At 48.3% G+C, this 27,341-nt stretch overlaps 1 protein-coding gene and 1 non-coding gene across 12 annotated transcripts in view; one reads left to right on the top strand and one right to left on the bottom strand.

Annotated features, from left to right (window-relative positions):
* The window catches only part of LOC139054842 (uncharacterized), a 138,405-nt gene that overhangs the window by 6,330 nt on the left and 104,734 nt on the right, over positions 1-27,341 (bottom strand). For 9 of the 11 annotated variants that reach the window (XM_070532497.1, XM_070532493.1, XM_070532495.1 and 6 more), the window contains 2 exons: positions 6,384-6,549; positions 2,446-2,585 (listed from right to left, as the gene is read on the bottom strand). In XM_070532497.1, the coding sequence (XP_070388598.1) occupies positions 2,446-2,585; positions 6,384-6,477 (234 nt within the window). In that variant the 5' untranslated portion in view covers positions 6,478-6,549. Of the gene's footprint in view, positions 1-2,445; positions 2,586-6,383; positions 6,550-26,162; positions 26,883-27,341 lie in introns of those variants that run through there. The other 2 variants (XR_011511552.1, XM_070532498.1) reach the window with 1 other exon arrangement.
* On the top strand, positions 7,374-7,446 carry TRNAS-CGA (transfer RNA serine (anticodon CGA)). Its single transcript has one exon. It is a non-coding gene; the product is annotated as a tRNA-Ser (tRNA).

The following is a 27,341-nucleotide window of genomic DNA, read 5'->3' on the forward strand; positions in this document are numbered from 1 at the left end:
TAGAGCGTGTCCCAGTCCTCAAGCACTAAGATTTCAAGATATGCAAATGTCACATAGCTGCACAGAGCCAAGGTAATGTTGTTTATCGCCGCTTGGAAATACTCAGAGTATGCTTCATATGCTGCCTAACTACACAATTAGTCTGATTAATCAATCAACTTCTCAAACATTTGATTACCAGTGTCAATGACAAAATTGCTAAACAACATGAAAAACACACGATACATCTTTCTGTTGCTCAATATGTGCTACCTAATAGTATTTTCCGAGCGTGAAAACCCGCGAATACACGTAAAATTGCCGTGGGAGTGCCCCTCCAGGCACTTTGCGTGTATTCGCGGGCTTGCTTGCTCTACATTGCTTGATTGATTGCTCTACAATTTTCTGGCTACCTTTCACCTAATTATTATATTTAAGAAGTTGATGAATTAAAACTAATTGTGTAATCAGGTGAAATGCAAAAATAATCTGAATATGTCCAAGCGACGGCAAACATGTTGTTCTGCCCAGTTATGTGACATTCGCATATTTTGACTAATTATGCAATTAGGTGTCATGCAAAAATAATCTGAGTATCTCCAAGCGACGGCAAACATCACTTTTGTTCCGCCCAGCAACATAGCAATTGCATATTTTTCAATCTTGGTGCATGATAGTTGGGACGCCCTGCATGTGCAAGTTCTATGCCGTATTTAGCGTTTGATTTGACACAACAAAGCTGCACTTACTGACACTACTTTGAAGGGCATATTTTATTGTTTGCTTAAATGGAACAAAAGTGCATTGACTGAGAAAAGTAACGAGGTCAGCATGCACAGAGCGTTTGCTTTAACTGCAGCAAAATTTCAAAATTGACCGATATATATAGTGGTCGCTTTATCGTTATTAGTTGGGTGTCCAGGTTGGCAGCTTCTAAATAATGAGTAAGTTGTGCAGTTATGTACATAGTTAAACTGGGAAAGACCCAAATGGGAAAGATGGACGGCGACTGCAATGGCACCTTGAAGCTGCCATCCAACTCGATTTGAGGTCATACATTTCGAAGGCGCCTACTCGAGCCCAGGCAACCTTTCATTCATAAAAATGGACCACACTGTATTCTAGAAGTGTTTATGACTGCAGCTTAGCACGTTTTGGGCACATTTACTGAGCCACAGAAAGAGAAATAAAAAAATTACATTGAAGTACGTGATGACAAATTGACGTACCGGCAGTGGGGTTTTGGAGAAAATTTAAACAGAAAAATAGAACTCTGATCGAATTATTTTTCTTTTGTAATTAATAAATCAATCATGGCTGGGAAATTAACTGACACAATTTCAATAGCGTCTAAAATGACTTGCAGTTTCTCTTTGGTGTCCATTTGAAGGGACACTTTGCTTGGTTTATTTGCATCATGTGTCTTCAGCTAATTAGCTCCGAAGAATCTTTCTTTCTTTCCTTTATTTGTTTCCATTGCTAAAATACAATGACGAGGGCTAAGATAAAAGCTGCAATGAGGCAGCTTGAGGTGCCCTTAGCCCCCGTGTTACATGGTGGCAGTGAGTAGCGCAATCAACCGTTCGCAAAGAACATTACATATAAATAATGCTTCCAATCATCAATCAAGAGACTTTTCTATGACGGAACAAACAAACAAGGAACAAAGAAATGGGATAAGGACAAATAAAAGCAATGCAGATAGTAGGCACCACCACATTACACACACTTGGCAATACATAAATAAAAGTTAAATCGCGTACACAATCGTTCGCCCTGTATCATTACTGAACTATAAACGCAAAGCAGGGCGAGATAACATAAGAACATTCCAATCTGCTGTTATTCCAAATCCGCCATTAGCCCTCCATTATAGGCCAAATGCATTCGGCACAGCCTTGTCATAGAATGACCTAGTTCGAAGTCCTAATGCTGGCCACATCCATCACTTTTTGAGAGGTAACCGATAAAACAAATTCTGAAATTAAGCTATCGCGCTATATTACATGGCTTTCATTTAGGTTTCAATATATACCTCAGCACACTCGATAACAGGGTAAATGTGTGCCTAAGAATTGCAGCAATGACACCTATGCCAGACCAAAAGAATTCCTTTCACCTACCACCTTCTCCATGAAAACCTTGTTTCATATGAATCATCACATAGCCTAAAAATTCACAACAAACCGGTGCTGATGTTTACTGCGCACATCCCATCTCATTACGACCAAAATGCTCACACACTGTCCTGCTGTGCAAACATATACCGCTGCTCAAAGGAACAAGCTGACTCGAGCAGGTTCCTGGTTACATAGGTGCTACTTCGGACAATTAATGCACTGCCAACCCCTTGACGCGAGTGCATTAATTGGACAAACTGTGCATATACTAATGCCCCCCGCCTTACTTCTTCCATTATAATAATACATAATGACTAGAATCACCAATGTAAAACACAATACACACATCCTGCAGTGGTGACTCGTCCTTCGCCAGGTCGGAGGAGGACCCTTCTGTACTAAAGCCGTCCGAGTCACTGAAGGAGTCGCGGCGGACACACGCGGGTCGCGAGCGGCTTGTGGCCTGTCTTTCTTTCAGGAGGTGGTCTGCAATAGAGTACACAAGAAATGTTCGGCACAGGTCGCACCACAAGAACAGACCAATTCATCAGCACGTGTATACCAGGACTAAAGACACCTCTTATACCTCCAGCTGCAATTCCACACGTCAGCTTCGTAGTCTTGTACGAATTCTCCTAAGTCGCACCCACTGAAGCAGGAAACGCCTCAGGACTCAGCATATTGCTTTGAGACGTTTTATTGATTAGTCCAGCAGGCTTGTATCTGTGCCGTACAAATGTGAGATCCCACTGTAAGATATTATTTTCTGACCTGCTCCTGAAGCACTTATATGCTAAGACACTCATGTATATATTTACAGGGTGTCTACCAAGTTGACATATACAGATTCCCTGAGTTTTCCAGGTTGTCCCTGAGTGCCTTTGAAAAATTCCCTGAGTGATGTAGAACTGTGTTTTATGTCACACGGGCTGAAACCCTATCGCCCGATGCTTTCACTCTCTAGTAAGAATACGACAAATTTAAAGAAAAACGACTTAGTCCAATTTGAATACTAAGGAATATTGTTTATGTTATTCAAAAAGAGAATAGAAGGGAGGGGTTCATAAAAGGCACAGCATATAAAATGTCTTCGAAAAAAAATTGCACATGGAATCGGACATTCACAAATACGAATAAAAAGGAGATGCATACAGAAGCAAATATTTTCGAATATGAGCTATTTCTATCAACTGATAGCAATCTCATTGGTACGAGACCCAAACTTTGTCACAATTGAGATTCTCTCTCAACAGCTCGTAAGTAAACCTCAATTGTCCTGACATACTCTCAGCCCGCGCACTACACCTCAGTGTTTTGTTTCACTGCTTTGAAGAGTTTATTTTGGTTTGAGTGAGGGACACCTGCATCTCGGCATCAGGCAACACTGTTTTTTGAGCTCAAGCTCCTTCAAATCGGCGGCAGCACGCTTCCTTTCCCGTTCATTCCTCAATGCGTAGGTCCTTTGTGTTCTTGTCCTCCATCCGCCACTCGTTCGCCGCACAAACCATTTGAAGCATCTTTTTGGTCAGCTGCACAGTCCATGTCCAATTTTTCGAACTCCCTAGGGGCCGCGAAAGCGCCAGAAAATCCGCCAGTTGGAAAAAATAAATGCATGTCATTTATTACCATTAAGGGCTCAAACCGCCACAGACACATTCGGAAACGCTCTGAAGGCCTGCCGGTACACGTATCAGGCATATCGGTGCTCCTACTGCGACAGGAAATACCGGGTGCACGCGTGTATAATTAAGGAATACATACTGTGTCCCATGGCAATAGCCCCTTTCGAGGCTTGTTATGCTTCACTGCAATACTTTGCATATGCTTCACCAAGTAACATTTGTTTACGGAGGCGAAGCTCACCTTCGGGGACCGGCATTATGCAACGCACCGTGCTTTCCAAGCTTCTAAGCCAATCGCGAGGATCACCAAGGCGCAGTCCGTACCATTGCTGACAGCAGCGAATCCTTTCAATAAAAAAGACGGCATCCAACGGCAAGAAGCTTCAAAGCGAACGTCGAAGCAGCTAGGCCTAGCGTTGCCGCCGTGGTGGCTACGGCTGCCAGCGGATCTGCGTGCGAGAGCGCCGTTTCGAGGCGGCAAGGTAATCAAAATTGCAGCGGTGGTGGCTTTGATTCATGCCGTTTCGGACCTGCGGTCACGGAAAAACCTCCAGAAAATCGGACGACGAAGAGTTCTTACATCCGAAATTTCAGACGTTCTGATACATTGACTCTATGGGGTACGCAGTGGTGCCGCGAAGCCGTCTAAATTACCGGGAATCCGGAAAGCCGGTCGTTGACTGTACACTGGCAACTCCTCCAGCCGACGACAGGGCGTCAAAGACGATTCATTCCGATTCCTGTCTGTTACTCGAGCCAGCATTACACCTCGACTTTCAACGCTTTCAATAAAATTACAGCTAATTTTCCCTGATGGAAGCACAAATTCCCCGAGTTTTCCCTGAGTTTCTTCAGACTACTCAACATCCCTGAGAATTCCCGGTTTTCCCGGTTGGTCGACACCGTGCTGAAAGTATCGTACAAGCTTCGCTGTTTGATGCATGGGTTGCTTGGATCTGTGTACATATCTGAACGTATTCTGTATGTACTTCGCATGTCTCCCTAGTTGCCTTAATTTTTTTTTTTAAATACAGACCTCCCCTCCCCTCCCGCCCCCAACAACCTGTCCTACAACATGCCACATTAAGCTACTTCAACATGGCTCAGAGAAAAGGAGCTTTTCACATCGTTTCTTCGGTCAGTTTTCCATGAGATATTGACATGTGTGCTTATTTATGATTCTTCCAGGGACTTAATCTCACCTGCTTACTTGAAGTCATCGCTCAGCGCAAGACACGCCTGCATGATTTGGAACTTAGTCGAATGTTGCCGTTGGTTCTATCCGTTGTGTACGTTCACGCCGAACCCTGTGTAATCAGATAGTACGCGCGACGCGAACTGCGCAATAGTTTCCGGAAGGCACGTGGGAACCAGCTATTACACTGGAACATTTGACAAGTCATGAGTAAAAGCCGACGAGCTTGACTCGTAGGTTAGATTACGACGATCGCCGATGGTTCGCGGCGCTGTCGTCGTGCTTCGAGTGTAGCCCGTTTTTCTGGGCACAGGTTCGCCCAGTAAATATATAGAGTTTCGTGATTCAGTTTTACAGCGAAGCTGTTTATGACAGGGATCTCGGGAATTTTCCCTTTTCCGTTCACAGGCAATTCAACCAATGACAGCGGAAGGCACGCGCCGTGTGCACCACTGGGTTCCTTGCAGCGCCACCTCATGGCGCTCGCCTCCGTGCATCAGCGGAGTGGTGACGCCGGCAGTGCGGGAGATATAAAAAGGACCGGAAAGCTCACCTTTTCCAGGTAAAATGCGTTTTCGGGAGAAAGTGCTTCCCGGTAATGATTACGGTTGTAGGGAACGAAGCAAAGAGTGACGCCACTAGTTCCATTTGTAAAAAAAGAACCTTCGCAGCAGGTGATTTTGTGTTGAGATAGCGTTATGGAAAGATCACGCATAGTTGGGACTCCCGTAGTGTAGCGTGAGCACGATGAGCGGTGACGGGAAAAGCAAAATTGAGGTTCAGCGAAATTTTTATTTCACACACGCCACATCCCCGATGCGTTTCAGCTGTCGCGGGATACGCCTTCCTTGGGGCGTTTCTTCACCGATCGAAATGCCACCAATATCTGAAGGCTCATACGCTTCACGTCACGCAACAGAGACAGAGACGCAGCGATAAGGAGTGACCAGGGGTTACATGGGTCTCATCACGGTTGATAATGGTTCGACCAGGATGGATAAGGTGCTAAAGAGCGATGAGAGCTTAGAATGGTCGCAGTAATCCTGAAAAGGTTAATTAGGACCGACAAGGGTTGATAGGGTCGGATCAAATCGGATAATCAGTTAATAAGTGCCGGATCATGTTTGATAAGGTTAATAAGCGCATATAAATGGTTGATAAGGATCACGTCGATTGCGATAAAGGTTTATAAAGGTCGAATCGACTCCGATAAGGTTGACAACAACCGATAAGGGTTCATGATGGTGGGACTAAATCCCATAAGGTTGATAACAACCGCTAACGCTTTATTGTACTGGTTGCAAGAATTTGACAAGACTGATAATGACACCGCCTTGCGTGGAAATGAGCAAGTGGCATAATGCTTACACACACTTATACAACCCCAGTGAAGCGTCTGCATAATTTTTTTTATACTCTGTTCTTCACGTAACTACAACGTCACAACATGAATGGTGAAATACATACTCAGGTCTGCTCTCGGAAATCTCCGGATCTGATAGCCTTTTGCTGCCTCATGGAGGCCCCAGGCTTCGAGGAGGTTCAGCTTCATCTTCGACATCGCCGCACGGAAACGCTGCTTGGCCTCACATGGCTTGCAAGGACGACGCCGTGTTTTATACTGATCCCACGCCTGCGTTGGAAGCAAACAATTGTCATGACCTGAAAGAACCCGTCAGTCAGGCCCAGTATGTATATATATATATATATATATATATATATATATATATATATATATGAATGAGAAGAAAGGGGGTTAACCGAGGGGCCCGATTTTTATTAGTCATATCATAAGAAGCCAACAAACACTGACACGAAGGACAACATAGGGGAAATTACTTGTGCTTAATAAATGAACTAAAGCAACTATAGATTAATGAAAATTAAAGTGGATGAAAAAACAATTTGCCGCAGGTGGGAACTGAACCCACAACCTTCGCATTTCGCGTGCGATGCTCTACCAATTGAGCTACCGCGGCGCAGTTTTCCCATCCACTTTCTTGGGTATGTATGTGTCCTAGTAGAACCCTGGGAGTGTTAGCCAGCGCCACCACTCACAGACCTTGACGGCGGACGTGGAACGTCTTTTTTGCCGGAGGCGTCACGAGAACGTGATCCTTTAGGGTGAAGGCAACTGGTCACTAAACCCACATATGCTACCTGAAGGCATCAATGTTGCCGGATTCGAGACCCTCGTTAAGTAATGAATGAGAAGAAAGGGGGTTAACCGAGGGGCCCGATCTTTATTAGTCATGTCATAAGAAGCCAACAAACACTGACACCAAGGAAAACATAGGCGAAATTACTTGTGCTTTGTAAATGAAATAAAGAAACTATAGATTAATGGAAATTAAAGTGGATGAAAAAACAACTTGCCGCAGGTGGGAACCGAACCCACAACCTTCCAGGGTTCTAATAGGACACATACATACCCAAGAAAGTCGATGGGAAAACGGCGCCGCAGTAGCTCAATTGGTAGAGCATCGCACGCGAAATGCGAAGGTTGTGGGTTCGTTTCCCACCTGCGGCAAGTTGTTTTTTCATCCACTTTAATTTCCATTAATCTATAGTTTCTTTATTTCATTTATTACGCACAAGTAATTTTCCCTATGTTGTCCTTGGTGTCAGTGTTTGTTGGCTTCCTGTGATATGACTAATAAAAATCGGGCCCCTCGGTTAACCCCCTTTCTTCTCATTCATTACTTAACGAGGGTCTCGAATCCGGCAACATTGATGCCTTCAGGTAGCATATGTGGGTTTATTGACCAGTTGCCTTCACCCTAAAAGATCACGTTCTCGTGACGCCTCCGGCAAAAAAGACGTTCCACGTCCGCCGTCAAGGTCTGTGAGTGGTGGCGCTGGCTAACACTCCCAGAGTTCTACTAGGACACATACATACTCAAGAAAGTGGATGGGAAAACGGCGCCGCGGTAGCTCTATTGGTAGAGCATCGCACGCGAAATGCGACGGTTGTGGGTTCGGTTCCCACCTGCGACAAGTTGTTTTTTCATCCACTTTAATTTCCATTAAAAATTGGAGGACGCTTAAGCTTCGCCTTCAAGAGTGGAACGCGATAGCGTTCCCGTCGACCCGCCAATGGGTGTAAGACAATGGGCTACAGGGGCTACAGCTACAATGGGCTACAGGGCAGCCATCACTTACGAGGCGCCCCGCATCAGACGCGGTGAGCGTCGAGCCATATGGTCGAGCAACGCGGCGTTCGGCGCAGCAACGAAACGTGCGCCTGAGCAAGCGGAGCGAACCAAAGAACTCGGTATCCCGGAGGGGGAAATGATGCACGCCAGCCAAACGCCGTGATCGGCACGGGCAGAGAGATAGAGAGATAGTGATCTAAAGAAAGGAAGGACGCTTGATTCTACAGAGGGAGCAAGGCGAAGCGTTGTCAGGGGAGAGAGTCCGAGCCGCGACAGCTCCAATGCGCGCGTGGCGCGCCATCTGTCGGGGCAGCGCCTTACATGGAGAGGAGGGGGTCTTCTGTGTTTGCCGCAAGAAGGCTCTCCGTGTGCGGAAAGCGCAGAAGAAATGCAGCGAAACGCACTTCGCTACTCGTGTAATTGCGACTTCTGTAAGTTACATGTTCATAATTACCGATATACACCACAGTATAACTTTCCACGGCTCGTTTCGAAGGCAACACCGCATTCACTAGAGGCGCGTTTGTACCTTTTGGAAGCATCGAAATCGTGGCTGAGTGGTAGCGTTTCCGTCTCACACTCCGGAGACCCTGGTTCGATTCCCAGCCAGCCCATCTTGGAAGTTGCTTTTTATTTATGGAGTGCCTGCCGTGATTTATCGCTCACGGTCAACGCCGCAAAACGCCGACGCCGACGACACCGGTTTTTCTGCGACACGAGCTCCTTAACGCTATCGCGTTAATATTGTTACGTTTCGCCTACGACGCGCAATAAAGCCAGCGCGGATGCCGCCGGGGCTTCGTTCAAAGCGGCGGACATTTTAGCCCGTTCGGAGCGGCCGCGACGCATCCCCGCCGAGCGCGTCCCGGCATGTTCAGTGCCACGTGTCTTTGTGTGTGCGTGTGTGTGTGTGTGCCCACGCTTGTCAAAGCGCGGCAGCCGGGGAGAGGAGCTCCCCAAGTGTGAAGCGAGGAGGTCTGACCGGCGCCGGCCCGGCTGATGCGTCACTACACTCGTCTCTACATGTCTCTCAGTCCGTCCGTGCCTCGCTGTCACGTGGTGTCGTCCCGTGACCTTCCTTCTTGCCCGCGACGCCAAGAGTATACACCAGAACACCGTGAATTCAAAGGGCGCCGCCATATTGATGAGCGCCGGTCGCGCCATCTATCCCAAGCGCCGCGAAGTAGCAGGCCTGGGCTGCCACGCCGGAAGATGCGACCCGGCGCGAAGGCGAAACTTGGGCTTTTTAGCTGGGCGGAAGGCGTGTTTCACGTTTTTTCTAATCTGTCATTTTCGCTGTCTGGATTCAATCAAACTTCAAGACCTCGTGCAAGTCCACAATGGACACACTGAGTGCTGTGCAGACTGCAGAAGCGAATACATCGGGTAGGTACGCTATTACGTTTGTACAAAACGCGCGCTATATGCTAGACCACCTGTGAGCTTTTTGGCACGTAACCTGTGAAGGAATTTACAGCACTGTGTTGGTGCCATATATTATTAAAGCACGCAGAACACTGTCATCTGCACTTTCAGTTTGGTCTTGTTTGTCATGGTCTCTACTGGGTTGGCCGCGCTTGGCAACCAACTGGCGAGGTCGTTTGACTGCCTGGTTAGCAGACGCCTGCCCTTCACCACCTGCACACTGAAGACAAAATAGATGTTATAGTAAGAAGGGCTGTAGTTCTTTCCCATGCCATCACTTTTGCGAAGATATAAAGTCCTCTCAAAATGAAATAGAAAATACACCAGGCCGATTGTATCGTGCAACCACTTAAGAGTACAACATTCAGAACAAAAGCCTACAGCACTCGAACAAGCAGCATATGATGCTAAACCTGCACTCATTGGAAAATGAGGTACTACAGTAGTTATAATGTTCAACTACATGTGCAGTCAAAGCCCGTATAACAGGGCGAGCATGACAGATGCAGGTGTTGTACAGTTGCACAAACCATGACAGGGCACGTAAAATTACCATCCCTACTTAAAGCTGCATCATCAGGACCCCTTTGGTACAAGACAACAACCGCACCTGCATTCCAAGAAATTAGCCCCACCAACTGCAGCTACCTGGTACCAGACCTGTTTCGCTTGTGCGAGGCCATCGGATTGTTGGCGCTCCCTTAGAAAAGAAAACAGTAAAAAAAAACTAGTGAGAACGATCAAAATTTTGTTACAAAATACAAGAATAATTAAGCACCTTATTTTCCTCGCCATATGAACGGAAATATTTTGCGCTTTGCCCCGCATAACAGCCCGCACGCAGTTTAGAGCTCAGGAGGCTCAAATGAATCCGTTACGAATGACACTTGCAACACCAGCTCGTAAAGGCAGGTGCGCTGCAAGAACACCTTCGGCGACGAGTAGTCGTCGTTTACGTTTTTATGGACGCATGCTACGTGACGAGGAGACTTCGGTTTACTTTCATTAGCAATAACGCTCACCAGCAAGGCCTACAACTTGTCGTTCACGCTTAATGGTCATTCCGTGCACCAGCTGCAAGTATCGCTAACCGCAAACTCAACTGTTCCGCTTAACCGTCGGGAGCTCTGCCTGAATGAAAACACGAAAAGGCTTGCCTTTTTGTTATAGCCAAGGCGAAGCACCGGGGCGGGATTCTGCTCTGTAGGCTTGTTGCCCAGAAAGTGCTCGGAGCAAACCTGCGCATTACGTTTGTAGGGCGCAAAGTTGAACGTGGCACCAAAATATACACAGATCGAATACTCACTCGTGCATTTTCACTGGGTTGGTAGTTCTTCCTATTCACTGCAGCTATCCACCGGTGGCGCAGCTTGGCATTCTTCGTTGCGGATGGAAATCGGCGCAGGCTGAAAACACCGCACCGGCACGATTCCCTACGTGTGTTGTGCTCTTAGCAAACAGCGCTAAGCAACCTGCTCCTTCTCCGCTGGTTGTTTTGGCATCCAAACACGACGCAATGATGCCCAGATGACTTCTTCTACTTTGGATCCGTGTGAACGGGCACATTTCCGCACTTTGGAGCCCTAGAGCTGGCGCTTGCCATGTCTACTGGTCGCCGGCGAACACACTTTGGCAGCCCAGTACAAAATAGCGCCGGTCGACCGGGCAACCCGGGTGCGAGAGTATGCGTTCGGTTAGTCTGGGTGCGAGACTAGCGTGTTCTGGTCTATAAGAGCAGCTGCCCCCGGACGCCAGGAGAGATGCTCCGATTTCTTCTGTTGAGTAACGTGCTCTCCCGTCTCTCCACTTCGGTCGGCCTGACCGGCCGCTCTTTTGCGATGCTAGAATAAACAAGTTGTTCTGTTAGCAGTCGACTCATGCTTTGCCAGGACCTTCGGATGCTTCCAGTGGTGCCCCAGGCCGCCAGGCCAACGGTACCCTTGGGGCTTGCGACCCAGTTGCAATAACGGGCGTCAGCACTGAGGTTCCAACAGCTGGTGGCAGCGCTGAGATTCCAACAGCTGGTGCCATCAGCGGGATACCAACAGCCGGTGCCATCGGTGGGATCCCAACAGCGGGTGCCATCGGTGCGGTCGAAACAGCTGGTTGCCAGCGGTGAGATCGCGACAACGGAGGCCAGCAGCGAAGATATGTGGTTGACTGTATGCTGAGCAGCACAACGACCATCCGGGAGCAGTGCAACGAGCCCTGTGTGATGACTGGTTGCCTGCAGCGGAACGACTGCGCTGAATTCTTGGCTGTGAGGTTTGGTGAGTGCGGGACTTTCTTCTGAGTTTTGCCAGGCTTTTGTTAGTGTCAGAAACAGAGCTGGTAATTGTGGTTGTCGTTGCTGCCGGGTTAGTTGCGGCAAGACAATACTAGGCAGTAGAGAAAGCAGCATTCAGAGCAGCCATGGATTTGAAGTCGTTGCGCAAACCGAAATTGTTGGAGATTGCAAGAGAGTTGGGTCTGAATGTCTCAGACAAACTCAGAAAACCAGAACTGCTAAGTGCTATTCTTGAGTTAGAAGCTGAGGATGACGAGCTGTCGGAATGCCTTGAGACCATTGAGGAGAGGGAGACGGCAAAAAGACAGGAACGCGAACTTAAAGAACAGCAACAGCGAGAGCAACAAGAGAAAGATGAACGTGAACGTAAAGAACAGATAGAACGAGAGCAACAAGAGAAAGAAAAAGAGCGAGAGCAACAAGAGAAAAAAGAAGAGCGTGACCGTCAACACGCTTTAGAAATGAAGCGTCTCGAGGTAGAGATGGAACGCGCTCGTAATGGAAATCAGGCACACGGTGCAGGAGAACGAGTATTGTTCAAAATGACTGACCTGATGCGGCCGTTTAAGCTTGGAGAGGACATTGGTTTGTTCCTGGTTAACTTTGAGCGAACGTGCGAGAAGCAGGGGTTCTCTCGGGAAACGTGGCCACAGCGCTTGCTCACTTTGTTACCCGGCGAGGCGGCCGACGTAGTCGCTCGCTTGAATAGAGAGGAGGCAGAGGATTTCGACCAAGTGAAATCGAGTCTGCTAAAAAAGTACAGGCTGTCCGCGGAGGCGTTCCGTCGGAAGTTTCGAGAAAATGAGAAAGGCAAAAGTGAGTCATATACAGAGTTTGCCTACAGGCTAATGTCAAACAAGCAGGAGTGGCTCAAAGAAGAGAAAGCGTTTGGCGACCATGAGAAAGTTCTGCAGTGTTTCGGGCTAGAACAGTTTTATAGTCGGTTACCTGAGAACGTGCGGTACTGGGTCTTGGATAGGCCAGATGTTAGTACGGTGGCTAGAGCCGCTGAGCTAGCCGAAGAGTTTGTGACGCGTCGGGCTCGCGGAGCTAAGGACGGTCAAAAGGGTGAATTTGGCTCCAAGTTTGAGAGGCCGAAGTTCACGCCCATGAGAGCAAAGGGGGACACACGTAGTGCGGATGCGAGTGTAAGCAGTCCGACCGAACGTAAGGAGACGGCGGCAGCCGAAGCCGAACGCAGAAAGCGGTTCGAGGCGAGGCAAACGCGCGTGTGTTATACGTGCCAGAAGCCGGGTCACTTTTCGGCGCAGTGTCCAGAAACAAAAACAAAAGTCGTGTTTTTGTCATTATGCAGCACTGACGAGAACATGAAGCTTCTCGAGCCTTACATGCGAGACCTCCTCGTAAACGGGAAAGAGTGCCGAGTGCTTCGCGATTCCGCAGCTACGATGGATGTAGTTCACCCCTCTTACGTAGAACCCGATATGTTCACGGGCGAGTGCGCATGGATCAAACAAGCCGTGGAAGCTCATAGCGTGTGTCTGCCCGTAGCAAAAGTGCTTATTGAAGGTCCTTTCGGAGCACTTGAGACGGAGGCGGCAGTGTCATCTATGCTACCCGCCCAGTACCCGTACCTATTTTCGAACAGGTCCGATCACCTCCTGCGCGAGAAGGGGCTTTTGTTTGGTGAGGCTAGCGTTCAGGCGTTAACCAGATCGAATGTTCGGGAGCTCGCTGCAAAGGCGGTAGTTGCGGGGCCGACGTTGTCGAACGATGAGAAAGGGTCAGAGGCGCAGCAAGCTGATATTCAGAGCACGCCCGAACTGAATAAAATTGAGCCTGTAGCGTTAAAGGCACCAGATACTGGAGAGGAAATTCCCGATGCGGGAAAGTTAGAAGAGCTATCTGCAGATTTGCTCATCACGCCTACGTCAGACGGACTTAATAGGTTGCTAAAAGTCAGCCGGTCGGCTTTGATAGCCGAACAAAAGAAGGATGGCAGCCTAGAAAACATACGCTGCATTGTCAAGGAAGGTATCGCCAAGAAAAATGCTCGCTTTGTGGAAAAAGGTGGGGTCCTGTACCGGAAGTATTTAGACCGCAGGGGAGTGGAGTTCGATCAGCTGATCGTGCCTCAATGCTATCGTCAGGATCTGTTGCGCTTGTCGCATGGGGGTTCGTGGTCCGGACACCTAGGAGTTAAGAAAACTAAGGACCGTCTCTTGCAAGAGTACTATTGGCCAGGGTATTTTCGGGACGCAGACCACTTTGTGAAGACATGTGACACCTGTCAGCGGGTGGGCAAACCAGGGGACAAATCGAGGGCGGCGTTGAAGTTGGTACCTATCATTACGGAGCCTTTTAGACGGCTCGTTATTGATACAGTGGGACCTCTGCCGGTAACAGCCACGGGGTACAGACACATTTTGACTGTGATCTGCCCAGCGACAAAGTTCCCTGAAGCAGTGCCGCTTAAAGAACTCAGCTCAGTTGAGATAGTCAATGCACTACTGTCCATATTTGCGCGAGTTGGTTTTCCTGCGGAAATCCAATCAGATCAGGGCACAGTGTTTACTAGCGCTTTGACGACAGCCTTTCTCGAAAGGTGCGGGGTAAAGCTCTTACACAGCTCAGTGTACCACCCACAGTCGAATTCCCTTGAGAAGCTCCTCTCCGTCATGAAGCGCGTGTTGAGAGCATTGTGGTTTGAACAACAAACTGACTGGGAGCTATTTCTGCCTGGGGTGATGTTTGCATTGAGGAGCGCGCCGCATGCGGCTACGGGGTTTTCGCCAGCTGAGCTAGTGTACGGTCGCTCGCTGCGATCTCCGCTTCGCATGCTTCTAAACGGATCACTGCCCTCTCCAATGGCTGCAGACTATCTCTTTCACAAATGGCCGTCTCCTGCGCTGGAGCCTCGCTTTGCAACAATATTCCTTTGAGGTGCGTTACAAAAAGGGGAGTCTCAACGGTAACGCCGATGGCTTAAGTCGAAGCCCCTAACGTGGGAATCAGCCTCAAAATTGTTTGTTATTGATGTTTTTCTTTCTGAGGCAGGATTTTTAACATATTGCTTTTGTGTAGTGTTTCAAAGTGATGATGTGCTTTCTAGTGCAATTTTCCGATTTGTGGACGCGTTCTGAGTGCTGCTATAGACTACTGTCAGGAACTAGGCAGTAGTATAAAAGGGGAAAGAGCCTGGCATGGCTTAGTGAGGGTTGTGCCGTGCTTGCTGACTGAGCGGCTGAGTTTCGGCGTAGTTCTAACGCTTGCTGGGAACGAGAGAAAAATGAGAACTCTCCCGAAGTCACTTTGCAGTGTCCTGTGTGAACCTGAACGTGAGAACGAGGCCTTCTCGGTGCGCTGCGCTCAAGAAACGCCGAGGGACAACCGACTTCGGTTATGAGCATCATCGAGCGACATCCCTCCGGACAGCGGATGCAGTCCCCTGACCATCGGGATTTCTTTCCCCCGGCGGGGCGGTCTGTTACGTTTCGCCTACGACGCGCGGTAAAGCCAGCGCGGATGCAACGGACGCCGGGGCTTCGTTCAAAGCGGCGGACATTTTAGCCCGTTCGGAGCGGCCGCGACGCATCCCCGCCGAGCTCGTCCCGGCATGTTCAGTGCCACGTGTCTTTGTGTGTGCGTGTGTGTGTGTGTGCCCACGCTTGTCAAAGCGCGGCAGCCGGGGAGAGGAGCTCCCCAAGTGTGAAGCGAGGAGGTCTGACCGGCGCCGGCCCGGCTGATGCGTCACTACACTCGTCTCTACATGTCTCTCAGTCCGTCCGTGCCTCGCTGTCACGTGGTGTCGTCCCGTGACCTTCCTTCTTGCCCGCGACGCCAAGAGTATAAGAGCAGCTGCCCCCGGACGCCAGGAGAGAGGCTCCGATTTCTTCTGTTGAGTAACGTGCTCTCCCGTCTCTCTACTTCGGTCGACTTGACCGCCCGCTCTTTGCGATGCTAGAATAAACAAGTTGTTCTGTTAGCAGTCGCCTCATGCTTTGCTGGGACCTTCGGATGCTTCCAGTGTGCCCCAGGCCGCCAGGCCAACGCTACCCTTGGGGCTTGCGACCCATTTGCAACAACGGGCGCCAACGGTCCGGTTGCAACAACGGGTGTCAGCACTGAGGTTCCAACAGCTGGTGGCAGCGCTGAGATTCCAACAGCCGGTGCCATCAGTGAGGTTCAAACAATATATAGTTTCTTTATTTCATTTATTAAGCGCAAGTAATTTCGCCTATGTTGTCCTTGGTGTCAGTGTTTGTTGGCTTCTTATGATATGACTATATATATATATATATATATATATATATATATATATATATATATATATATATATATATATATCAGAGAGAGAGAGAAAGAGAGAGGAAGGGAGAGATACACAAAGCTACTGTACTGCCATGATTGTGAAATAGTATGTGACGAATACTTATCGACATCCCCACGACTTGTCTTATCTCGCGATCATCTGTGAGAGGAGACTGTGATCGACTGCTTCTGTCTCCATGTCCGCAACGTCACCTTTGGTTAACCGAAATGCAACAGCACAACGACTTCTTCTTATTAAATGCGACATGTACACATGACAGCTGCGCAGCAGTATAACATGTCATGCGCCTGCTGTTCATGCGTCCTCCCGAAATACTTTCGCCGCCGAGGAACCTCCAAGGTCGATTCAAATAGGTCGCGAAGCTTCGGGCGAAAAGCGGTTCAGTACAGATTGTCACCGACATCAGCATGGGGGGTTATGGGAGCAGCGATTGAAGCGCGACTATGGTTGGAGGGAACAAACATTGGGAAAGAACAACGCGTTTTTTTTAATTCAAACGAGACACAGTTAGATTCATTCAATGAAAATAAAGTTCCTAGTCAATTTTATATATTCGTGAGAAGTTAAGAAAATACAAGTTTAATTTTATTTTATTTTCAGCGCCCATCGCTACAGGGGCCGCTGACGCCACTATCACTCGCAAAGCAATGCACTTGTTGAAATGGGCAGAAAGGCGCACTCGTAAAGTTCACCTGTTGAAATACGCCCCCCTCACAGTTTGCGCTTTCTTGCTGCTTGTCGAGTTTTTCTGAATTTGGTGACGCGGGTAGCTTCATCGCTTCTTAATCTGTTCAGTTAAAAGGAGTGGGTTACGACCGCCAGATAATTGTGTAGTTGTTTTCGTGAGACTGCGCTGACCGACGGGCTTGGCATGCGACAATAGGATCAGCACTCTACACCTAAAGCTTTCGTCGACCTCCAAAGAAAGTATGTTCTGTGCAGGGATGCGATTTCGACAACCGTACGGCTGGCCTTTTTCATGCATCGCTTTCCACGCTGAAAGCTCGAAACGCCCATCAAGTCGAATGGCGGGGCATTTGAATATATAGCTCCAAAGGAAGGACAACAAAACAAATTTCGCGCCTTGGAAAACAATATGACGTCACTTCTGCTTTTAACGGACATGGCGTCACATTATTTTTTCTTCCGCCGCAAGTGTTCCCACCACATACAGATGGCGCTAAGCCCCATGAACCGCCGATGGACCGCCATGTTTTGAACGTATGGGCTCCTATGGAAGCTTCGCTACCAGGTATATTTACCTTGGAACCTCTAGCTCAAGGCCTTCTACCTAAATATTCTTGGGAACGGAGAAACCATTGTTCTCGCCCACCATTGCATCGAATTTGATGAGATCTGTTGCATATAAATGAAAAAGTTAGTCCACTCACTCTAGAAAGCAGAGTTGTCTTTTCAAACGATAACCTTTTTTAATTGTTCGAAATCGCAAAAAAAGAGAAACTCACATTTAGAACTCCGTACTTAACAATGAAAATTGACATCACAGCTATGTAAACCGCAGCTAGTAATACATTTAAACGGACTAAATTGATGCCATACGCACAGCTATGGAATGTTCTATTAAATGTGAATAAGACTTTTCGCGAAACATTTGTTATCATTCTAACAATTCATGTACACTGTAAATTAATACATCAGATTTGTCAGATTTACATGCTATAATTGACGCAGTTTACACGGAACTGCGGTATCTGGTTTTGGTGCAGACTTGCAGATTTGTAAACTTCACACTTCGATATTTTTTTAACTTGCGAATTTTTAGCAAAATATTCAGGCCAATCTAAATTTCGCGTACCACAGTCATTCAAATTTAAATTTCTCAAGCGCCACAAAATTCATGAAAAGAGGTCCAAGGGTTATCACAAAATGAGAAATCACAAGAGCGACTGGCCGCTCGATGCACTTTAAGTGCTTTGCGGGCTTTTTTCACGCTCAGAAAAACATTTGTGTAGCACGTTTTGAGGAACAGAAAGCTGTATCGCGAGTTTTTCATGTTACTCTACAATTTTCTCATTGGCACTTTTAGTCTAATTATAATATTTGAGAAGGTGATAAATAATTGAGACTAAGTATTTAATTGGGCAGAATGTAAAAGAATATTCTTAGTGTCTCCAACAGACGGCAAATATTACCTTGGTTCTGTCCAGCTACGTGGGATTTGCACATTTATAAACTCTTGCTTAAGTTAGCTGGGGCACTGTGTGTATATATATATTGATACATGCATATTGCGTGCATATTGCGTGATACAAACATATGCATATATATTTATATATATTAATATTTTCCTTGTGGCTTAGTGATAACCTTGCACTCGTCGCTGTATTACAAAGCTTTGCCTGCTGTTTCACCCACGAAAGTGCTGCCCCGCGAAGAGCGCATGCCTGCGGCCTATTCATGGCTGCTTTCTTAGTTACTCCTTCAGCGTAATTTTCAGGCTGATTATTGGATGCTGCTGAGGGCACATTATCACGAGTGCCAATACGGTTTAAATTATCTTCAACGTTTGCGGAGCTTTGTTGTCAAAAAAAGCTGCTTCCAACAAAAACGAACAAAACAGTTTATGTGACACATATAAATTCGTGATTACGCTTGTCTCTGTTTGATAGGATGTGCGGTACACCCAGTACCTTACGCTTTCGAAACTACACACAATCTGTCTTGTGTCTTACATATAGGATGCTGATGTTTCAAAGGCTGTAAAGGACTAAAAGCTTTAAATACAGAACACAGATATTATGCTGTATATACATTGTCGCCAGTAATAAAATATAGGTGAATCCACTTGGTAACTTTTTATACCGTGAGGTGATTCACTTTTTGTAGTTGTAAAATCCACGATGTTGCAGCTGTCGGTACGCAGAAAAGTCGACATACATACTCACCAGTGCTTTTACACGGCAGAGCTATTACATAATGAATACAGGCTGGGAACCGCAAGGGTTTCTATTAGGAAATATGAGGAGTTACTGCGAACAGAAGAGGTGTACTACAGGTAGGACACTAGACATATGTGGGTTAAGGATACTGTACTCACGGAAACCACAATTAGTAACGCGGTAATCGCACCGCTTTTAATCTACTGACTGCGTGCAACCAATAGAGACGAGAACGAGTGTGAAATTACGGCGACAAAACAGGATGCAGCTGCGACGGTCGCCCGCAAAGCCGTTTCCACACAACGACCGAAACGCGCACGCTAAGGCTAACGGCCGAGAACCGGCGTCTCAATAAGCTGGGCGTGCCGGGACACGCGTGTTGGCAGAGATGAGAAGTTCGACGTTAGCTCGCGACGGGGATCAGAGCGACGATGGCGTAAAAACTGCGCTTCCGTTCGACGGCGGATGCGTCGTCGCCCACGTGCCGAGCAATGACTAAACCGCCGCGAATGCCACGACGAACGATTCCCGTTTGCAGACCAACGCAGTCGGTACGCCAGCGAGCGCCTGTCGAAGTTCCTGCGCTGCCGAAGCGCACCGTTTGTAAATGCTAACGTCGCCCGGCCCGACCAACGCCGCTACAGGCAGGTCCCATGCAAAGGACGCGGTGCGGGCATGTTCCGACAAGCCACGAACATGAAATTCCGCGGATCCCTTAAATGGTTATGCTACAATACAACAAATTAGGAATGAAAACGTGTCATTATTCATTGGGGTTTACCTACTAAACAGCCCCCCTCCCTTCTTTCCCGTGAACAGGGTAGCTGCCCCACCCTTGGCACGGAACGAACCCTCTCCGTTCCAGGCCTTCTGCTTGAGCATAAGAAAAAGAACATTTGCTGCAGAAGCCAAAGGGGAAAATTTACAAGTCGCAGTTTCACCCTAACAGCGAAGCATTGATTGCGACACCTTTTCGAAGCAAAGATAGTAGTTTACTGATACGCAATAATGCGCGTATTCCGTTTGGCCCCACTAGTAGTGGTTTTATCAAGCGTATATATTATCGGAAGCATTCGGCTACAACTGAAATTGCAAGGATGGTGTCAGCACGCACAAGCAAACATGAACACATCACACTCGTTGTGAAAACGCTGGTGCGAGCAAGCGCGGCAGCAGGAGCGAGCGAAGTGACCTTCGTGGGGTCTATCGCTTCAACGCAAAAGCGGCAATAACACAACGCGCGAACAAAGGAATGAAGGCGGTTTCACATTCTGCGGCAGGAACGACGAAAATCGGTGCAGGCGCACGCGTCGCAATTCAATTTTCGGAGAGCCCATTTCACACGATTGCGCTTTCAACAACGCGACTGGTGCGACGCCCAAGGTTGCTTACTGCCAGGTTTCGTGGCACACGCTGCATAATTCTTTTAATGTAATGAATAAAACGTTTACATTATTATATTGTTGAGTTGTCTTTATTAGGAGCAAATAATAATAATATTTGGGGTTTTACGTGCCAAAACCACTTTCTGATTATGAGGCACGCCGTAGTGGAGGACTCCGGAAATTTTGACCACCTGGGGTTCTTTAACGTGCACCTAAATCTAAGCACACGGGTGTTTTCGCATTTCGCCCCCATCGAAATGCGGCCGCCGTGGCCGGGATTCGATCCCGCGACCTCGTGCTCAGCAGCCCAACACCATAGCCACTGAGCAACCACGGCGGGTTAGGAGCAAACAGTATGCGTGTTTTGCAATTTAAGAACGTGTTGAAATTAAGATTTGTTTTGGAACGCGTAACAGCGGTTTCTGAAGTTCAGTGCTATGAGACACGGCGCAAGTAAAAAGCTGTTCGCAGCTGGCTGTTCAGCGCTGTGCGTTGCCTCATCTGCCTTCTATGACCGTTTTGTTCAGCCTGCGCTACAACAATCTGCAAGATGATCTATGAACAAGTGCATAAAGCTACCCTCACCGCATATGCAGCACTCGGAATTCGGATGCCACGAAGTCGTCGTGTCAGCCCAACAAGATCCTCGCGCTACCCGCAAGCTTCTGGATAAATCAGCGTCGACTTCTGGATAAATTAACGTGTGTATATTGCGAGTGACTTCGCATATGCGGTGCCTGCTCCTAGCCATATTCTTGCACCAAACGCAACAAAAAGCACAAAACAGAATGCCCGCGCCTGCCCCTGAACAAAGCCGCAAATGATCTGTGATTACTGAACATGGAATAGAAATTGTGTTGTGAAATTTAACTTCAGCGCCACTCTGGTTCATCCATCGTGTTATATATGTATTATATATTCATAGGAAGCCAACAAACAATGACACCAAGGACAACATAGCGGAAATTACTTGTACTTATCAACTCCTAGGTGGAGAACGATTCCACGTCTTCGCATTACGCATGCGATGCTCTACTCATTGAGCTACCACGGCGCCATTTCCCGATCCACTTTCCTGGGTATTTATGTTGTACTACTAGAGCTAACCCTGGGAGTGTTAGCCTGCGCCACCACTCGCAAACCTTGGCGGATGTGGAACCAGCGTTTCTACCAATTTGAAACTTCCACATTCCTTGAGTTTTCCAGGTTTTCCCTGAGTGCCTACGCAAAATTTCCGGAGTGACACGGAACCTTGTTTTATGTCGAGGCGGGTACCATGGCGCCTGATGCTGTCACTATCTAGTAAGCATGTTAAAAAATTAAAAAAACACAACCTAATCCAGTTTTTATAAGTAGCGCTTATTTTATTCGATAAGAAAACAAAGGGGTGGGGGAGGCTAGTCCGATGCACAGAATATAGTATACCTTGAAAAAAAATGGTAATACCTACTGGGAATCGAGTCCAACGTTCTCAAGTACGAATAAAAAGGATATGCATACAGAAGCAAATATTTTCGAATATGAGCTATTTCTACCACTTGATTACAAGCTCATTGGTATGATGCCCGAACTTTGTCACAAGCGAGATTCTCTTTTAACAGCTGTTAAGTCACCCTCAACGATCCAGACATACTCAACCTGCGCACAACGCCTCATTGTTGCGTTTCACAGCTCGAAAGAGTTTATTTTGGTTTGGATGATGCACACCTGCATCTCGGCATTAGCCAACACCTTGTTTTTTGAGCTAAAGCTCCTTCAAAAGGGCGGCAGCACGCTTCCTTTCTCATTCATTCCTCAGCACGTAGGTCCTTTTTCTTCTCGTCCTCCTTTCGACGCACGCTCGCTTCACAGACCATTTGAAGCATCCTCTTCGTCAGTTGTACAGTCAACGTACGAATATTAGTACTCCCTAGGGGCCACGAAAAGATCCGAAAAATCGGGCAGTTCATAAAAATGAACGCATGTCTTTTACTGCCCTTAAGGGCTCAAATCGCCACAAGCACATCCGAAAAGCTCTGAATGCCTGCCAGCACACCTATTAGGCATATCGGCGCTCGTACTGTGACTAGAGATGGCGAGTGCACGAGTGTAAAATTTAGGAATACATACTGCGTCCAGTGACAATTGCCCCTTCCCACACTTATGATTCACAGCAATATTTTCGTGTATGCTTCACCACGTAACATTACTGTACTAAGGCGAAGATAACTTCCAGAAACCGGGATTATGCAATGCGCCATGCTTTCAGAACCTCGCAGCTAATAGCGGGGACCAAAAATTGGAGGACGCTTAAGCTTCGCCTTCAAGAGTGGAACGCGACAGCGTTCCCGTCGACCCGCCAAGGGGTGTAAGACAATTGGCTACGGCGCAGCGACTACGCGCCTCGCATCGGACGCGGTGAGCGTCGAGCAACGCCGCGTTCGGCGCGGCAACGAAATGTGCGCCTGAGCAAGCGACGCACGCCTGAGCCTTAGAAACAGCTCGTTTCTAAGGCAACACCGCATTCACTAGAGGCGCTTTTGTACCGCTTTAAAGCATCGAACTCGTGGCTGAGTGGTAGCGTCTCCGTCTCATACTCCGGAGACCCTGGTTCAATTCCCACCCAGCCCATCTTGCAAGTTGTTTTTTATTCATGAAATGCCTGCTCGAATTTATCGCTCACGGCCAACGCCGCCGACACCGACGACACCGGCTTTTCTGCGACACGAGCTCCTTAACGCTATCGCGTTAAAAAGGCGGAGTCGCATTGCTCAGAGTGGTTAATTCTTTCAATGAAAAAACAGGGCACCGAACGGCAAGAAGCTTAACAGCGAACGGCGAAGCAATTGGGCCTACCGCTGCCGCGGTGGTGGCTACGGCTGCAAACGGATCTGCGTGCGAGAGCGCCGTTCGAGGCGGCGAGTTAATCAAAATAGCGGCGGTGGTGGCCTTGTTTGATTAATGACATTTCGCACCTGGGGTCACGACTTTCGTTCCCTTTCCACCGCGACTTTCGTTCCCTTTCAATAAAATTACAGCTAATTTTCGCTGATAGAAGCACAAATTCCCCGAGTTTTCCCTGAGTATTTGCAGACTATTCAAAATCCCTGAGAATTCTCTGTTTTCCCGGGTAGACACCCCGGATATCTACTAAGTTGACATGTCCAAATTCCCTGAGTTTTCCAGGTTTTCCCTGAATGCCTTTACAAAATTACCTGCATGACACAGAACTTTGTTTTGTGTCAAGACGGGCTGACACCATGTCACTCAATGCAGTCACTCTCTAGTAAGCATGTTAGAAAATAAAAAGCGACTTAATACAGTTTTAATATAGGGAGTAGTGTTCATTTTATAACAATAGGAAACACGAGAGATGGGCTGGTAAAATGCACATCCAATGAAATTTCTTCGAAAAAAAAATTACCGGTAAAAGCCATTGCAAATCGAGTCGAACATTCTCAAATACAAATAAAAAATAGATCTATACAGATGCAAATATTTTCGAATATGAGTTATTTTTATCACTGATAGCAAGCTCATTGCATTGTATGAGTCCCGAACTTTGTCACAAGTGAGATTTTCTCTCAACAGCTGGTATGTCAACCTCATTTATCCTGACATACTCTCAGCACGCGCACAACGCCTCAGTGTTGCGGTTCACTGCTTTAAAGAGTTTATATTGATTTGGATGAGGGACACCTGCATCTAGACGTCAGCCAACGCTTTCCTTTATAGCGCAAATTCGTTTAAACAAGCAGCGGCCTGCTTCCTATCCCGGTCATTCCTCAATGCGTCGGTCCTTTCTGTTCGCGTCCACCTTTCGCCGCGCGCTCGCCCCACGGATCATTTGAAGCATCCTTTTGTTCGCTTGTACAGTCAACGTCCGATTTTTCGGACTCCCTATCGGCAGCGAATATGTCCGAAACATTGGGCAGTTCTAAAAATTTAACCCATGTCTCCGACCGCCCCTACGGTCTCAAATCACCGCAAGCACACTCGAAAAAGCTCTGAAGGCCTGTCAGTGCACTTATTAGGCATATCGGTGCTTGTACTGTGACGGGAGACGGCGGGTGCGCGCGTGTATAATTAAGGAATACATATAACATGTCCTGTGGGGATTGCCCCTTCCCACGTTCGTTAAGTTTCATCGCAACACTTGTGTATACTTAGCCAAGTAACAACGTTGTACTGAGGCGAAGTTGACTTTCGGGAACCAGCTATATTATAATCAACGCGCCGTGCTTTCCGAGCTTCGAAGCTAATCAAGAAGATTACAGAGACGGTGTCGGTGCCATTGCTGATATCGGCGAATTCTTTCAATGAAAAAACACGGCACAGAAAGGCACGAAGCATAATAGCGAATGTTGCCGCGGTGGTGGCTACGGCAGCCAACAGATCTGCGTGCGAGAGCGCCGGTACAAGGCGGCGAGGTAATCAAAATGGCGGCGTTGGTGGCTTTGATTAACGCCATTCCGGTCCTGCAGTCGGACGGTGAAGTGTTCTTGCGTCAGAAATCTCAGACGTTCTAATACATTGACTCTAAGGGGTACGTGGTGGTACCGCAAAGCCGTACGAATCAACGGGCGTCCGGAAAGTCGGTCGTTCCCTGTACACTGGGAACGACCGGCGCTCAAGCGCTCGCACCCGAGCGAGTTTCGCAGCAATGAAGAGGCCCCGCGAACATTACCGGCGAGACTCTGACGAATCATTGCCCCCCCCCCCCCCACCCCACCCGCCTATGAAAATGCCGCGATGCAAGCGGCTCACTCTACAGAACTATCCGACGACTGCGCGGCCAACACAACGCAGAACCAGAGCAGCCCACCTGCCATGCAGCTCCGCGATAATGAGACCGTCACAGATGTCTCACACAACATGAAACGCCGCCTGCTCTCATCAACGCGAGAAGGGATCGTCGCTGGTGCAGCCCCTCCTCCACACCACTCGAGACGAGCTGCTGCAACAATGCCTCTGCTGGGGTGCCTTCTGCCAACATTGGTTCCCGCCTGCTACGCGCATGCACTCAGCATCGCTGACATGGTTCTCTTGAAGCCGGCATCCGCGGCAGCTTCGTTTCCCCGAACCTGTCGCCTCGCCATCACGCATCGCCATCGCGCCTGGAGTCGAGGAGGTGCGGGTTAATACGAAAAAGAACATTGTGGCGTCCGGCGCCGCAACACACGCGCAGATACAGTTGCTGCTGGCTACGGCTGAGCTGGCCGGGGTCAGAGCACGGCGACCGTACTACATGGCACCGAAGATGACTTATCCGACGAGGTTCTGTTGGCGGCAGTGACCTCTCAAGTACCGGTGGCGGCGGTCAAACGAAGCGGCCCTGCCCGGCCCTGCGCTTCGCCGCCACGAGCCGCATTTTTTACAATTGCTAGCAGGTACAGCGGGGCATGGCGTTTCCGCGGCGCTCGACGTTTCTGCGCAGGCGCGAGTAAGAGCGGGTGCGAGAGAGAAAAATTTGGGGCCTTTGCTCCTTGAATATGTGAGTATGCGTATACTAGCGGACTACTTTTCTTGGCTATGAAGGGAAGGCTACGGAAACTAAGCGCGCCTCTTTCATCGCTGCTGGAAGTAGTCCCGCAGTTTTGTTCACGTTTTCTTACGTGGGAAATAGAGAGAGAGAGAGAGAGAAAGAAAGTGAACTTTAATGAGAACCAGCAGTTTAGTCGGCTAGGCCTAGGCCTCCCATCATGGGACGTCGAGCTCTTGCCTCTTCGCCGCTTCGTAGGCCTGCTGGGTCGCCCAGTGGGGAATACAAAACAATATTATTTTTCTTTTTACAGCACATAATTTGAAACGATACGTAAGATTCACCAGTCAGCTATTGGTATTTTATTGTATCTTTAGTTTGCTCTTTCGAGTTTTGCACACCCGAAACCGTCGCACGTTTCGCCCGTTCACCAAACGCAAAATGGCGCCCGTGTCTTCTGGTGAGTGTTTGTCGCTCTCTGTCCCGCCAATGAACTCCCCTGGAGGCTGTTCACCAAAGTTAGTAACAAAGGACTGTTGAAGCACACACACACAAGTGTTTGCAGCGTCTGGGCTGAAACCAAGCGAACCCATCTGGAAATCGCAAACTTCGGAATGTACAAATGAGTGAGCTGGCGAGCTGACTGCTGCGCCAGCTCTACCGACGCCAGCGGCAATCGTGCGTCCAATTCCTAACCGATACCATACGGCTGCTTCAGAGCTCAGACGCAGGCTGCGATGCTCGCTGTTCAGAACTTGGTACATGTTAAGGCGAAAGCCTTTATGGCTCATACACGCGGCGTCTGACCGTCCATCCGTCCGTGCCCTGGAACGGTGCCAGCCGTGGCCGCTCCCCCTCACACTCTCTCAGCAATCAAGGTGATGGCACAGCGGCGCATAGCAACAGTTGCGCCGCCACAGCAGTGGGCTCTCCCCCTTACAAACTCTCAGCAATCACGTGATGGCACAGCAACGGGCGCGGCGACGCTCCTTCATCAGACGTCTCGTTGCAGCGATCGAGTTTGTCGGATGGCTCCCAAGCGACCCGGTGATGATTCCACTGCAAGCGGTTCGGAGAAACGCCATAAGAATGCGGATTCCCCCAATACCAAACGCCGAAAGAAGAATGAGCGAATGCGCATGCTGGGGCGGGCTAACACGACACCGGGCAACAAGGCCAGGGAAGCAGAACGGAAGCGATTAATGCGAAAGGCTTTAATAGCTTATACTCGCAGCGCCCGACCGTCCGTCCGTCCGTGCCCTGGAACGTTGTCGGGGACGCTAGGAACAGACATGCATTTGTCAGTGGTCTACAAAATTCACTAGCGTTACAGTTCGTCACACCAACGACAACAGCCACAGCGCAGCATGGCAGCTGTCTAGGTCTGGTCTTTCAGACATATCCAACCGCCAAAGATCTCGAGTACATATCAGTACATTTCAGTGATCACAAGGCAGCTATCGTAGACGTCGACCCAGCCAAGCATAAGGAATTCATGGGGCATTAAAGCAAAGACAC

The sequence above is a fragment of the Dermacentor albipictus genome, chromosome 1 (genome assembly GCF_038994185.2).
Source record: "Dermacentor albipictus isolate Rhodes 1998 colony chromosome 1, USDA_Dalb.pri_finalv2, whole genome shotgun sequence".
Taxonomy (NCBI): Eukaryota; Metazoa; Arthropoda; class Arachnida; order Ixodida; family Ixodidae; genus Dermacentor; species Dermacentor albipictus.